The sequence below is a fragment of the Oculina patagonica genome, chromosome 14 (assembly GCF_052425735.1).
Source record: "Oculina patagonica isolate OP01 chromosome 14, crgOcupat, whole genome shotgun sequence".
NCBI classification, from domain to species: domain Eukaryota; kingdom Metazoa; phylum Cnidaria; class Anthozoa; order Scleractinia; family Oculinidae; genus Oculina; species Oculina patagonica.
In genome coordinates, this window is record NC_135771.1 from 6,861,558 (window position 1) to 6,874,218 (window position 12,661).

Genomic DNA, 12,661 nt, shown 5'->3' on the forward strand with positions numbered 1-12,661 from the left:
TAAACTTTTCCCTTGATTAATTTTTTTTCTGAAGTTGCGTAATTAATTATTGCCAGTTACTATTCGTGTTAGACGTCCGTGGACAAGCGCTTTTTTTCTGCCCGCTTCACTGACCGTTGGTTTTAGTCTGCGTTTCAAAAGTTCTGGTCGCGTGGTAATGTTTTTTGGCTCTTCGGTTTAACACTGTTCACGTGATGCCATTTTGGTTGAGACGAATAGTATGGGAGTATTCCGAAGTTATTCCGAAGCAATGCGAAGGCAATCCGAAGGCTATCGTGCGGCGCGAAAAAGAAAGTACTGGTCAGCGATCTCCACGAAATCCTCATCAACTGCAAGGTCAAAAGCTCGAAGCGGATGAGTTGTTCTATTTCGTGCTGCCGTGATGTATATGATCAACGACAGCAGATGGAAATTTTACACTCCCAGATTGAAATTCGATTTTCGCCATTCAAATGTTGCCACTATGTACGTGCCTGAGAGTAGAGCGAATTCTGAAAACATTTGATGTACTTTTATTGACTTGTAGGTTGAACTGCACAGGAATGGAGGCCAGCATCTCGGTCGCTTAGCCGATTGCGCTGATTATCATTAGACAAGAAACCTCCGTGATGAAGTTTTTATTAAATGTATGTAACGAATTTTATTTTCTCATCCTGCAATCGGTGAGTATCTGAAATTTTCTAAACTCTTTCAATTTTCCATCGACAATCACACATACGCGTGTTCTTGCAAAGAAACCATAAGCTGATTTCAAAGGAGAGCGCTTTTATAATCTTTTTCACTCCGGCGATTTAGCTCATAAAGAAATCCTTTTCTTTTATTCAGTAAACCGTTTTTGAAAGATTCCTTGTTACGTTTCGCTTGCACTTAAATTTATGTATTATCTGAATTATCTAAATTATTTGCTTTCGTTGTATTTCTTTATATCTAAAATAAAACTCGAGTTTTTTATAGTTGAGTAATTGCAATTTTGGCGGGAATTACCTTGCCACCCGCGTTTATCGGCGATGGAGCTGCCGTATCTGCCACTTGCCGGACGGGTTGCTGCGGGATCTTGAGATGTGAGTAGACCACGGTTTTCTTTTTTTTATTATTTAATTTTAGTTTGTATTTTAGCGTTGTAAGAAACACGACTAATTTTTTAAAACTGTCTCCAATCGATTTGGCCAAAACTAGTACAATTATTTTAAAAGCCTATTTAAATTTTCTTTTCACACCGATCCCTCCTTTAGAGAGGACGCAGAAAAAGACAAACACCGCAAGAAAAGTTGCACGAAGAAAGCAAAACGCCAAGGAAATTACACAAACAAAGCAAGAAAATTATGCAAACAAAGCAAGAAATTATACAAACAAAGCAAGAAAATTATACTAACACCGCAACGTCGCAAAAAAATTACAACACAAAAAATTTGACAAAACTGTTTCCACGCAGTACAGTCAAGATACTTATCATTGAAAAAGGTTTGGGATTGTCGGCTTAATCGTATCAATGGTTAAATTAGTACATAAAATTTTATGCTAAAATTTATCGAATGTGTTTGTGAAGATATTAGATGTCAAGGATGTATAATAGTATCTGTATGGTCGGAAAGGAAAATTTTTAAATGTAAAGCCAATTTTAAAAAAAGAGGAAAAGAGGTCCAGGTCCATACGTTTTCCAAGCTCTTAACAGGAGTAATAGACCCTTCCACAGTTTCTATATAGCTACCATATTTAGTTTGTAATTTACAAAAGTTTCAGAATGTCAACCGTCAAATTTTCGAGTATCAAACTCACAATTTTTCCATACATTTACTGTAAAATTTGCCGTGTTTGCCCCCCAACCAAGATGGCATCAGAAACCGTCGAAAGGTCTATTGTCAGGGAAGTTTAACTTAGTATAGTTGTTAAATACCTTGTATTGTTTTTTTTTTTAGAAACATGTAACTGTTAACCGTTTGTTTTTTAACATGTGCTGTACATTTTATATTCTTTCTTTAAAGCAAACTATCAAGTCATTCTGGGATTTGTTATATAACGTGTAATTTATTTCTAACCTGATTATCTTTGCTAACAAAGAAAGATGAACAGCTACAGGCAACTTGCACATGACAGGTGGCTTTCCGCCAGACAATCCCAAAGTAAGTTTCTTTCTGGGAAAGGGATATTGTTGTAACATAGTAAGAAAAGGTTTATGCATGACATGTAAAAAGGGTAAAAATTATACCATGGTGTGGGACAATAGGGCATAAAATTGATCGTGATATAAGACAATAGGGCAAAAAAAAAAAAACAGATGACATGACATATGAAGGTAGCTTGAATTTATTACCTGATTTTAGAATATAATTCTGCGCTTTCAACTTTTTGTGGCACATGAATTTGGTTAACATTTGTGCGTGAAATGGGGTCATGACTCCCCCCCCCCCTACTTTTCTCTTTAACTTTTTTTTCCAGTTTTTAAGTGACCGCAATTTCTTTATGATTCCTGCAGATGATAATGGAAATTATGGGCAGCATGGTAACAATGGTCAGGTCCAGCCAAGGGGGGTAGTGGGATACCAATATACCCGATATTTTTGCCCTGGGATACCTGAAAACTGCAAAAACGTTGATACCAAACAACTAAAATATTTTTATTAATTAAAAGTCATGTCTGATAACAAAGGCCCCATGTGTCAAGGCCCCTTTTCCGAGGTGGGACTCTCCCAGAGAATGCAGAGAGTTTGAAATCTGGAAGATTGAAAATGCAAATTCCAGCATTCTGGGCATAAAAAAATCCTGTTGATGATGTGTCATAATCATATAAGTGGCTTATAACTATCTTTTGTCATTAAACATTTAAACTCCTTTTCATGTGCACAAACAATAAGTTTTGCATTTGCAAACAACCTTTTTCAGGAGTTTTGATCCTCTCCTCCGAAACAAAAACAATGGCCCTAATCCCTAATAACAGCTTTGAAAAGGACACCCCCTGGATGTTTTCCAGTTTTTAAGTGACCACCATTTCTTTATGATTACTGCAGATCGTTATGGAAACAATGACCGTGGAAACAATGGTGAGTGTTTGAATGACGCAATATATCTTTATAACTAATGTTTTCCAGTCTTTAAGTGACCGCAATAATATTTATTTCTTTATGATTACTGCAGAGCATTATGGAAATAATGGCCGTGGAAACAATGGTGAGTGTTTGAATGATGCAATATCTTTATAACTAATGTTTTCCAGTTTTTAAGTAACCGCAATAATATTTATTTTTTTATGATTACTGCAGATCGTTATGGAAATAATGGCCGTGGAAACAATGGTGAGTGTTTGAATGATGTAATATCTTTATAACTAATGTTTTCCAGTCTTTAAGTGACCGCAATAATTTTTTTTTCTTTATAATTTCTGCAGAGCATTATGGAAATTATGGGCGTGGAAACAATGGTGAGTGTTTAAATGATGCAATATCTTTATAACTACCGGTAATGTTTTCCAGTTTTTAAGTGACCGCAATAATATTTCTTTCTTTATGATTACTGCAGATCGTTATGGAAACAATGATCGTGGAAACAATGGTGAGTGTTTAAATGATGCAATATCTTTATAACTACCGGTAATGTTTTCCAGTTTTTAAGTGACCGCAATAATATTTATTTCTTTATGATTACTGCAGATCGTTATGGAAACAATGATCGTGGAAACAATGACCGTGGAAACAATGACCGTGGAAACAATGGTGAGTGTTTGAATGATGCAAAATCTTTATAACTAATGTTTTCCAGTTTTTAAGTGACCGCAACAATATACCGTATTAAACGCCGGACCCCGATTAAACGCCGGCCTAGCTCGTATAAACACCGGGTCAAAATTGCTAACTGTTTAAATTAAACGCCGGGGGCGTTTGTTCGAGGTTCTGGCGTTTATTTGAGGTCAAGCTAACGAATCTATTCTTTTGAATGGCACTGCTATGATATTCTAGTAGGGTATGCTGCTTTGGAAATTTCAATAAACGCTCAAAGGAAAAGTCAGGCTGTTAACAACAAAATAAAACCTAGCTACGTGTTACTGTCTTCACGACTGACGCATTTCCTTTCTAACTTGTGTTAGTGCTCACAGTCGTTGAAATATCGAGGATCCCTCCTGCGTTTGTTTATAAGTTGGGGGAGGTCGTTTAAAAACAAAAAAGAAGTTGGCGGCATTGCTGTGTGTGAACTTAAAACTCTGTGCCGATAACCTCTACTTGCATGCTCCTTTATAGTTTACGTTCATATACCCTTGATGATCTCTCTGTCACAAATCTTGATTGCAACATAAACATGTTCCATAATAATGTATTTTTGGTTAATAAATAACCTTTGGATACACATGCAGGGACAGTTTTTCGGGGCAGAATGAAGGGGGAAATCATTCCGCCTTGACAAACAGCCCTTTGGTCACGGAGATCGGTAACAAAAAGTCAATCTGAATAATTGATAGAAAATTGCAGTCCGTTAATAAACGCCGGCCTCAAATAAAGGCCGGGTACACCAAGCCAAGTTTGAAATAAACGCCGGGGGCGTTTAATTGAGAAAATACGGTAATATTTCTTTATTATTTCTGCAGAGCGTCATGGAAATAATGACCGTGGAAACGATGGTGAGTGTTTGAATGATGCAATATATCTTTATAACTAATGTTTTCCAGTTTTCAAGTAACCGCAATAAGATTTATTTCTTTATGATTACTGCAGAGCATTATGGAAATAATGGCCGTGGAAACGATGGTGAGTGTTTGAATGATGCAATATATCTTTATAACTAATGTTTTCCAGTTTTCAAGTAACCGCAATAAGATTTATTTCTTTATGATTACTGCAGAGCATTATGGAAATAATGGCCGTGGAAACAATGGTGAGTGTTTAATGATGTAATATCTTTATAACTGTTTTCCAGTCTTTAAGTGACCGCAATAATTTTTTTTCTTTATAATTTCTGCAGAGCATTATGGAAATAATGGCCGTGGAAATAATGGTGAGTGTTTAAATGATGCAATATCTTTATAACTAATGTTTTCCAGTCTTTAACTGACCATTTTCATTTTCATTACTTTGAACAGAAAGGAAACGCAAAGCAAATGCACAACAAAAGTGTAAGTCTTTTCCACTAGATAAAAAATAAGAGAGATCTATTATTTTGATTATTCAGAAATTTATACAATTCTGTGAAATAAAAGAAAAATGAATGTAGACAGCTGTCAAGGACATCTTTTAAGAGGTCATTCTTAACTACTAATTTGTTGCTCATTTGAGTTTCTGGCCTTTATTTTTTAAAAGCCAAACCTCTGGATACTACGTACAGATGAGCTTTTTGCACAATTCAGTTCCATTGAATAGATCAACCACCTTAAAGTATTTCTAATAATGGCCATATATATTTGACTAGTCACATCAAAAACCTTTTTAGTATAATACCACACAAGTGAATATTCCTAATATATGCATGCACTGATCAGTTAATTCAGAGGTAATAAGCTTTATTTAATACTGTTCACCTAACAGCAGGTAAAGAGAAACAAACTGCCTTTGTGTCGCTTTGTTTACCAAAAGTGATGTTTTGGTCTGCTAGTTATTCAACTTGTGTTGTATATACTAATACAATTGTTCACTGCAGTGTTGGTGAACGTGGTGGATATAATTAACCTTGCATGCAGCTTCATACATGACTCAGTAAAATATTAATATGATCCACTGCTATTCAACTCCACTTCCGGGAATATTTGTTAATATTTGAAAATCGGCAATTGCCTTTTGTGGCCTCCTGCTAGTCCCACTGATTATTAATACTATAGCCATAGTACTTCGGAGTTCAACTTGTCATGAAGTGTTGTCAAAAATTAATGTGCCAGACCAGTGTTGACAAAAACATACCTTTCACATTAGTAATTGCAATTGAGCAGGGGATCGATCCATAGAGGCAAATGGTGGAAATAATTTATGTTACAGTATGGTTAAATATGTTGCTTAAATTTTTGTTATTTTTGTTTTTAGTGAAATGCTTCTCTTGTGGTGGAGAGGGGCACATGATGAGGCAGTGCCCCTCAAAACGGAGACGACAGCATCATCAAAAGGAGAAACCAGCCACTGTCAACTTAAAATTTTTTCTTTAAAAAATTAAAGAAAAAATTTTAAGTTGACAGTCGCTGGTTTTTTTGCTTACGAAATGAAATCAAGTTGAACTCATATGAAAGGCCTTTCAAAGTGAAGAAAATGGTGTTTTCATTTTCCTGATATCTTTCTTGTGCCAAGTTAAAGTTATGTTGCTTTAGTATTTAGTATTTGTCAAACTTATGACGTCATCAGTCACCTAATTTCCATAATACAAAATCGTTAATTAATCTCTGGAACCAGAAAAGAAATCAGAAAAAGGGAAACTTCATCTTTCTTCATTTTGAAAGGCCTTTCATATGAGTTCAATAAGCACTGAGTTTAATAAGCACTTTAATAATTAAACAAATTGTAAGTTTACAGTCAGAGAAAAAAATTAACAATTTTATGAAATCCTTGTATTTGGCCTGCAAACATTGCAACCTAAGGGGGACATGGTGCCCGGGGGGGTACTCAGGCTTGTAAATGACAGGGATGATCGAATGGAGGCAAAACTCATTACCCCTAAAAAATCCCTGAACCAAATGTACCCCCTCCAAAAAAACCTTTTTCACCCAAAAAATTACTCACCAAATTCTGCAACCCAAAAAATGTCAGAATCGAAAATTTCAAACCCAAAAAAATTCCTATCATCAACAAGCTTGAGTACCCCCTCTGGGAAATGGTGGGACCTTGACCTGAACATCAATCATTGCAAAAAAAAATAGCTAAAAACACAAAACTGCATTATGTAACAAACTTAAAATAATTTGACATATCAATTGCTTGCAATTGGATAGCAGCCTTTGTGCACTTTTATACAAAATGTACAGATAAAGAGATTTTAGAGTTAAACAATCTGTTCTGTTATGGTACATCTTTAATGATTTTGTTTCACAGAACATTTCTGTACTTTTAAAATCTTTTGAGATCACTGCAACACCAGAAGCTACAGTTTTATTAACCACAAAACCCCATGTCCCCCTCATTTGCTTGATATTTTTTATCATAAGTCATAATAATTAATTCTTCTGACTTTTGACATTTAAATCATTGAAATTCGTAACTTTGAACAATAAATTGGACCATTCAGGTGTCTTTTCTTTTTAGTTTCTGGGATTTGTTCTTCACATAGTAGAAAAGCGTACTATTTAACAAATGGTAAACGTCACAGTGTGCACTATTGAGTTACAGATGCACGCGGGAGGTTGCTAAGCACGAAAGAAGCGTAAGAGTCGCCCGAGGCGATAGCCGAGGGCGACTCTAGCTTCTTGAGTGCTTAGCAAACCTCCCAAGTGCATCTGTAACTCAATAGTGCACGCTGTGAAGTTTACCATTTGTTTTATAGCACAACTTTAAGGTGATTTATTAGTTTCTTTGAGGTAAAAGTGCGCGCGCTTATTTGAACAATTGGGTGTAGTGCTCGCGTAAACGCTGACGAAAACCTAAAAGAAAAAAACAAACAATACAAAGTTTTGAATTATTTCAAACTTGCATTATACCTCAATGTCTTTCAGCATTGTGGAGAAATGGTTTTTCTTATGTTTAGCTTTTCAAATTCACAGGAAAATCAAGAAAACAAGTAAAAACTTGTGAAGTAGTGGCACTTTCTTGTGCCATGTCGCAACAAATCAGCGCGCGCGCTCAGGTTGAAGCATACGTCAGCGTGCACCCATGGGCAAATAGTAGACGCTAAATTAACCAATCAGAACGCGCGCTTTACTTTAGTTGTGCTATAATATTGTTTTTTTTTTTTTTACAAAATTAAAACTTGAAAATGTTATAATGTACAGTTTTTGTCATTTCATGTTGTCATATTTAAAATGACACCTAAATATTTAATAGTTTGACATATAATAAATTGAACCAATATTTTATCCTATGAGATATGTTTGGGTCTACATGCAATAAACTTTTCTATCTGCATTTTTCCCAGTGTCATAAAAATATATCATATTAAGGCGATTTACACCATGTGATTTTGCTGCAACAATTGTTCCACAAAAAAGATGAAACTCTTGAAGAATACATAAGCATGTTCTTTAAACTTGGCATCATTAATTTAAAACCCAAGACTCAATGTGACACCTGTCCTGCCATTGCCATGGCAACAGTTTTGTTGCAAATACAGTTGAATCCCGATATCTCGAACCCTCAGTAACTCGAACTCCCGATAACTCGAACCTTTTTCGATTCCCCTTTAGGTCATTTTCTTACTAATTTTACCCTCGATAACTCGAACTCCCGATATCTCGAACCTTTTTCGATTTCCCTTGAAGGTTTGAGTTATCGGGATTTGACTGTACCTATTTCAATTAATACTCACATGTTGAGTTTTTGCTTAACCAAAGATAATCCACTCCCATGCAACAAGCTAATGAGAAGAGTAAGGGTAATATGGGCATCATGTGTGTTCCAACCTCGACGCTCTGTCCTACATTTAAGGGTGCAAAAAAATGGAGATGTATTTGGTTTATGACAGAGACTGGAACCAAAGTGTTGCCATGGTTACATCATAGTATGAGCCATCTTATAGGAAGGTCACTGTTGATGCCAAGTTTCAAAAATATCACTCTAATCTTTTCAGAGATCTCCTTGATAATTTTTGAGATCTATCTTCTAGTGAAATAATTTGACGTCACCACTTGAATTAACCCACTGCAGAACCATTCTGTCTTGTCGCATGTACTTTACCAGACAACCTTTTTAGATTTCCTGTTTATAAGGGTAAGGGTTACAGGGTACCAAACCCCCCCCCCTCCCCCCAAAAAAACCAGAGAAATATATTGAGATTGACAACTTCCCTCCTCCCCAAGAAATATTTCGCATGCATACTTTTGCAATTGCTTTTGCAATGAATAAGGTACAAATTATTGCACATTTTAGTAAAATATGATATATCGAGTTGTTGTTGTGAAATGTTTGACTGGAAATGACTCGCTTTAATGTAAACAAAATGACGCCAAGAGCGTGTTCGCAATGTCAAAAGTTGACTGTAGCTTATATCTGCGGGCGGGTGGCCTAATTGACTAATGCTGGGTTTGGTTCCCATTTGGGCTCCTCAAAGAGGTAAAGAGGCACTATGTACTGCTAAGGCATCATAATTATTTGTACCAAATGTTTGTGAATTTAAGATACCTTGAGGTGACCTTTTAAGATCTATACCGTCATCATTACATTTTTCACCCGAGCATTTATTTACTTTTAACACCTCATAAAAAGTGGGGGGTGGGGGTGCTTATTCAAGAAAGTTGAAAACTATACAATTTTTATACCTAATCGTACCTTTTTGGTACGCTTCGGTAGCATATCAGGCGAGTTTGGTCGAGCCATGGCTCGTATTTTGGCGAGATGCAGTCGAGCCAAAATACCCATAGCAAGACCAAACGAGCCTGATTTGCTGCCAAAGTGTACCAAAAAGGTACGATTAGGTATTTACCGTACCCAAATTCAGCCAAAAATCTGGATCTGTTGAAGCCATGCTTGTAAGGTACGTACTGCAAATTGTGTTGACTTGGTCTTTAACACTTTTACAAGTTCCTCTTCTGCTTTTTTTTTTTTTACTCGTTTATTTAGAGTTTCATTCTCTAAATTTTCAAAATTAAAATAAAGCGACAAATTTTGAAATTCTGACTCAATTTTTTAGTCTCAATGTCTCAGTACTCGTCGGCAAACATCGTGCAATTGGCATATGTAAATTTCTGCAGAACATCCAATGATAGCTCAAATTGCAAGAAATAAAGAAAAATGGAAAGAGCTGGAGCCAGCAGGTTATTTTTTGTGAATAATTTGTCAACTACGTATTTCCTCTACTTCTGTCTTCAAAGTATAATGAGTGTTCATGCTTTTCAAGTTCTCACTGTAAATAAAGGCGAGTCTAGGGGAGGAGGGGTCCCACCTTATTGTTTGACTAAATAGAGGCCCAAATGGCCACAAGTAAAATTTTGTTGAAAAGCAGGCCCCTTCCTTATTCTAGGACCTGGAGGCATGACAAGCCATATCACCGCACTTAGCCAAAGCTCTGGATCCACTTCTGTACATGAAGTTTAGAAATGGGCCATGAATTAAAGATAAAAAGTTAACCATTACTCAAAGTCAGGCAAACAAAGTAAACTCTGAATTTATTTAATATCAGAATTTATTTTAATCATCTAAGTACTAAAGTTATGCCAGAGAGAGTTCTTTCTTACCAGTAAACAAAATTTACTTAACAATGCAAAGTCAAATTGTCTATAATAATTTATGATACATAGCCTTTCAAACCTTGGATGACAAATTAAAACCACAAAAATGGACTTTACAACCTGCTATTGTGCATTATTGTATATACAGTAGAAACCCGGTAACTCAAACTTGGATAACTCGAACAACCCCCTTAACTCAAGCTAACCTCGATTTCCCTTGGATTTGAACCCCCTTTTAGTCTTATTCAATCAACCCTGATAACTCGAAACCCCGCTAACACGAACTGTTTTTCGTTTTCCTTCAGAGTTCAATTACCAGGTTTCTACTGTAAATAAATAATTTATTTCTACAGCTGTATGTTAAATTGGCCTGGTTCCTAGGCAGTGATGAAAGTAACTGTTACTAAGTTTACCCAAAGAATTTGTTTGAAACACTGAATTAAACAGTTATTTTGGCAGAATTTCTGACCGAATGATGAGATGGTGACAATATAATATTCCCCTGACTAACAATTATTTGGATCAGGTTCTGATAGAGCAGTTTTTACTAAGTGTCAAAATCATTTTTTTTTTTTTGCTTTTGAATTACTTCTACCTATATACTTGGTGTTTTGTTTAAACAACTTACATCACTTTTTTTAGCCAATCAGAACGTAAAACCTAAACCAATTGTGACTTGCTCATACACATTTTTCTGTGCTCCGTGCTTAAGACATACACTTATTTTCTTGGAGTTTTTTTGGCTCACTGGATTTTATATCCCTTTGCGGTTGACAAGAGTAATTACTTTGGTTTTGTGTTATGACACTTAATGAAAAACTGTCCTAGCCATAATTTATCTAATAATGAAAGACTAAAGGTAGGTATACGTACCATTATTATACATACCAAAGCCATGTTAAAGCTCCCTCAGTATTTTTATTTCCTGGGCTGAGTTGTTCGAAAGGCAATTAGCAATAACCCAGGATTTAAAAATGATTAAGGTTTCCTTTTTTTTTTTTTCAACGGGTTTTCAAAAACTAATGATTTGTAAAGTTTGAGATTGGTCCACGTCAAAACTAGGGGACAGAAAATATTAACAGAAAACCTCAACAAAATGATATAGAATTTAAATCAAATCTCACGCTAATCCTGAATTACCTTAATTGTGCTTTGAGCAACCGGGCCCTGGTTGTTATAATAAACTATCATTCATTTTTCTTTTCTTTTAAAGGACGTACATTCTTAGAAAAAAAAATTGACCCAGTTTGAGTGGGTATGCCTGAGTATGGTTTGTTGCAATGTCATGGATGTTGCAAAGAATACACATAGAGAGACTATGATGAACCTTAATAGTAAAGTTTGACATACATTCTTAGAAAAAAAAAATGACCCAGCTTGAGTGGGTATGGCTATATACTAATTTAGCATGTATGGTTTGTTGCAATGTCATGGATGTTACAAGGAATACACATAGAGAGACTATGATGAACCTTAATAGTAAACTTTGACGTATGTCCACCTCTACAAAAATAGGTTTTAAGTGTGCCCAAGTTAATCATGTTATTTTTTTTAACAGACATGTTATACATGACTGTATGTTGACTAAAAGATGTAATCAAATTATATTAAATTATGTTAGTAATGTTTCTGTATGTGTATCTCCAGGTATCAACTATTTCTTTCTGTTTTCTTTTTTGTCTATTGTCTTTAGCCTTAACAAAAATGTTATATAATATAACATCTGTTGGGTACATGTCCAACTAAGATCGTTACCATTTCTAATTAAATGGCATCATAAGCTTTGGCTACTTAATTGTTCATCAGAGATTTGTTTCTTTAAAATGGCATTATGTAGATGAAGAATCGCTCCATATTAAATTGTCTTTGAGTAGAGCAAGAACCATCCTAAATTTCCAGGATCTAGAAAAGTTTCATCCAAATAATCTAGTCCTTTGCCAAAATGTGTTCATGCATTGTACGTGATTGTCAATATCATATGTTGCAGTACTTCACAGTACAGGCTTCCCTGAACATCTTGTTAAGACATGTAGCATACAGTCATCATAAAAGATAGCTTTCTTTGAGATAACCGCTCATCCAAACGTCAAGCTTTAGTAAATTCTTTGTTTCAAAAACATCACATAAATGAAGGTGATTTATTGCTCCTTGTACCTTGAGCAATAGTCAGAGACATTTTTATTACTGTTTGCAGTAATAGATGTAGTTGGAATTCCATTAAGTAGCTTTCCATTTCTTGTCCTCACTGTATCAAGACTATATCATTACTGTGGCCAGATACTGACAACCAAATCAGGCTAGCAGACATCTTGATCATTTAAGAATAGTGTGGTGCAAGCACAAAGTTTCGGCTGCGGTCTGTAATTTGAGATGATGCCTTAAAAT

The 12,661-nt window shown here is 35.4% G+C and overlaps 1 protein-coding gene across 5 annotated transcripts; it reads left to right on the forward strand.

Annotated features, from left to right (window-relative positions):
• Nucleotides 1-9: 9 nt before the first annotated feature.
• LOC144638302 (uncharacterized) lies at nt 10-7,184 on the forward strand. 5 transcript variants are annotated; one of them, XM_078497532.1, is made up of 14 exons: nt 10-1,061; nt 2,059-2,120; nt 3,006-3,038; nt 3,133-3,165; nt 3,258-3,290; nt 3,383-3,415; nt 3,514-3,546; nt 3,645-3,707; nt 4,574-4,606; nt 4,701-4,733; nt 4,828-4,860; nt 4,948-4,980; nt 5,066-5,098; nt 5,997-7,184. In XM_078497532.1, exons 2-14 carry the CDS (start codon nt 2,063-2,065, stop codon nt 6,113-6,115), a joined length of 570 nt encoding a protein of 189 aa, XP_078353658.1. In that variant the 5' UTR covers nt 10-1,061; nt 2,059-2,062; the 3' UTR covers nt 6,116-7,184. The 5 variants fall into 5 exon arrangements, with proteins under 5 accessions (XP_078353658.1, XP_078353660.1, XP_078353659.1 ...); XM_078497534.1 differs by lacking the exons at nt 10-1,061; nt 4,701-4,733 and having other exon boundaries at nt 1,126-2,120; XM_078497533.1 differs by lacking the exons at nt 10-1,061; nt 3,514-3,546 and having other exon boundaries at nt 1,127-2,120.
• Nucleotides 7,185-12,661: the final 5,477 nt, after the last annotated feature.

Bases quoted from the DNA above. Each gene is read 5' to 3' on its own strand.
- LOC144638302 (XM_078497532.1), top strand. From the start codon at position 2,063: ATGAACAGCTACAGGCAACTTGCACATGACAGGTGGCTTTCCGCCAGA. The intron at 3,039-3,132 runs GTGAGTGTTTGA...TGATTACTGCAG, and splicing joins CAATGACCGTGGAAACAATG to AGCATTATGGAAATAATGGC. The intron at 4,861-4,947 runs GTGAGTGTTTAA...TAATTTCTGCAG, and splicing joins TAATGGCCGTGGAAACAATG to AGCATTATGGAAATAATGGC.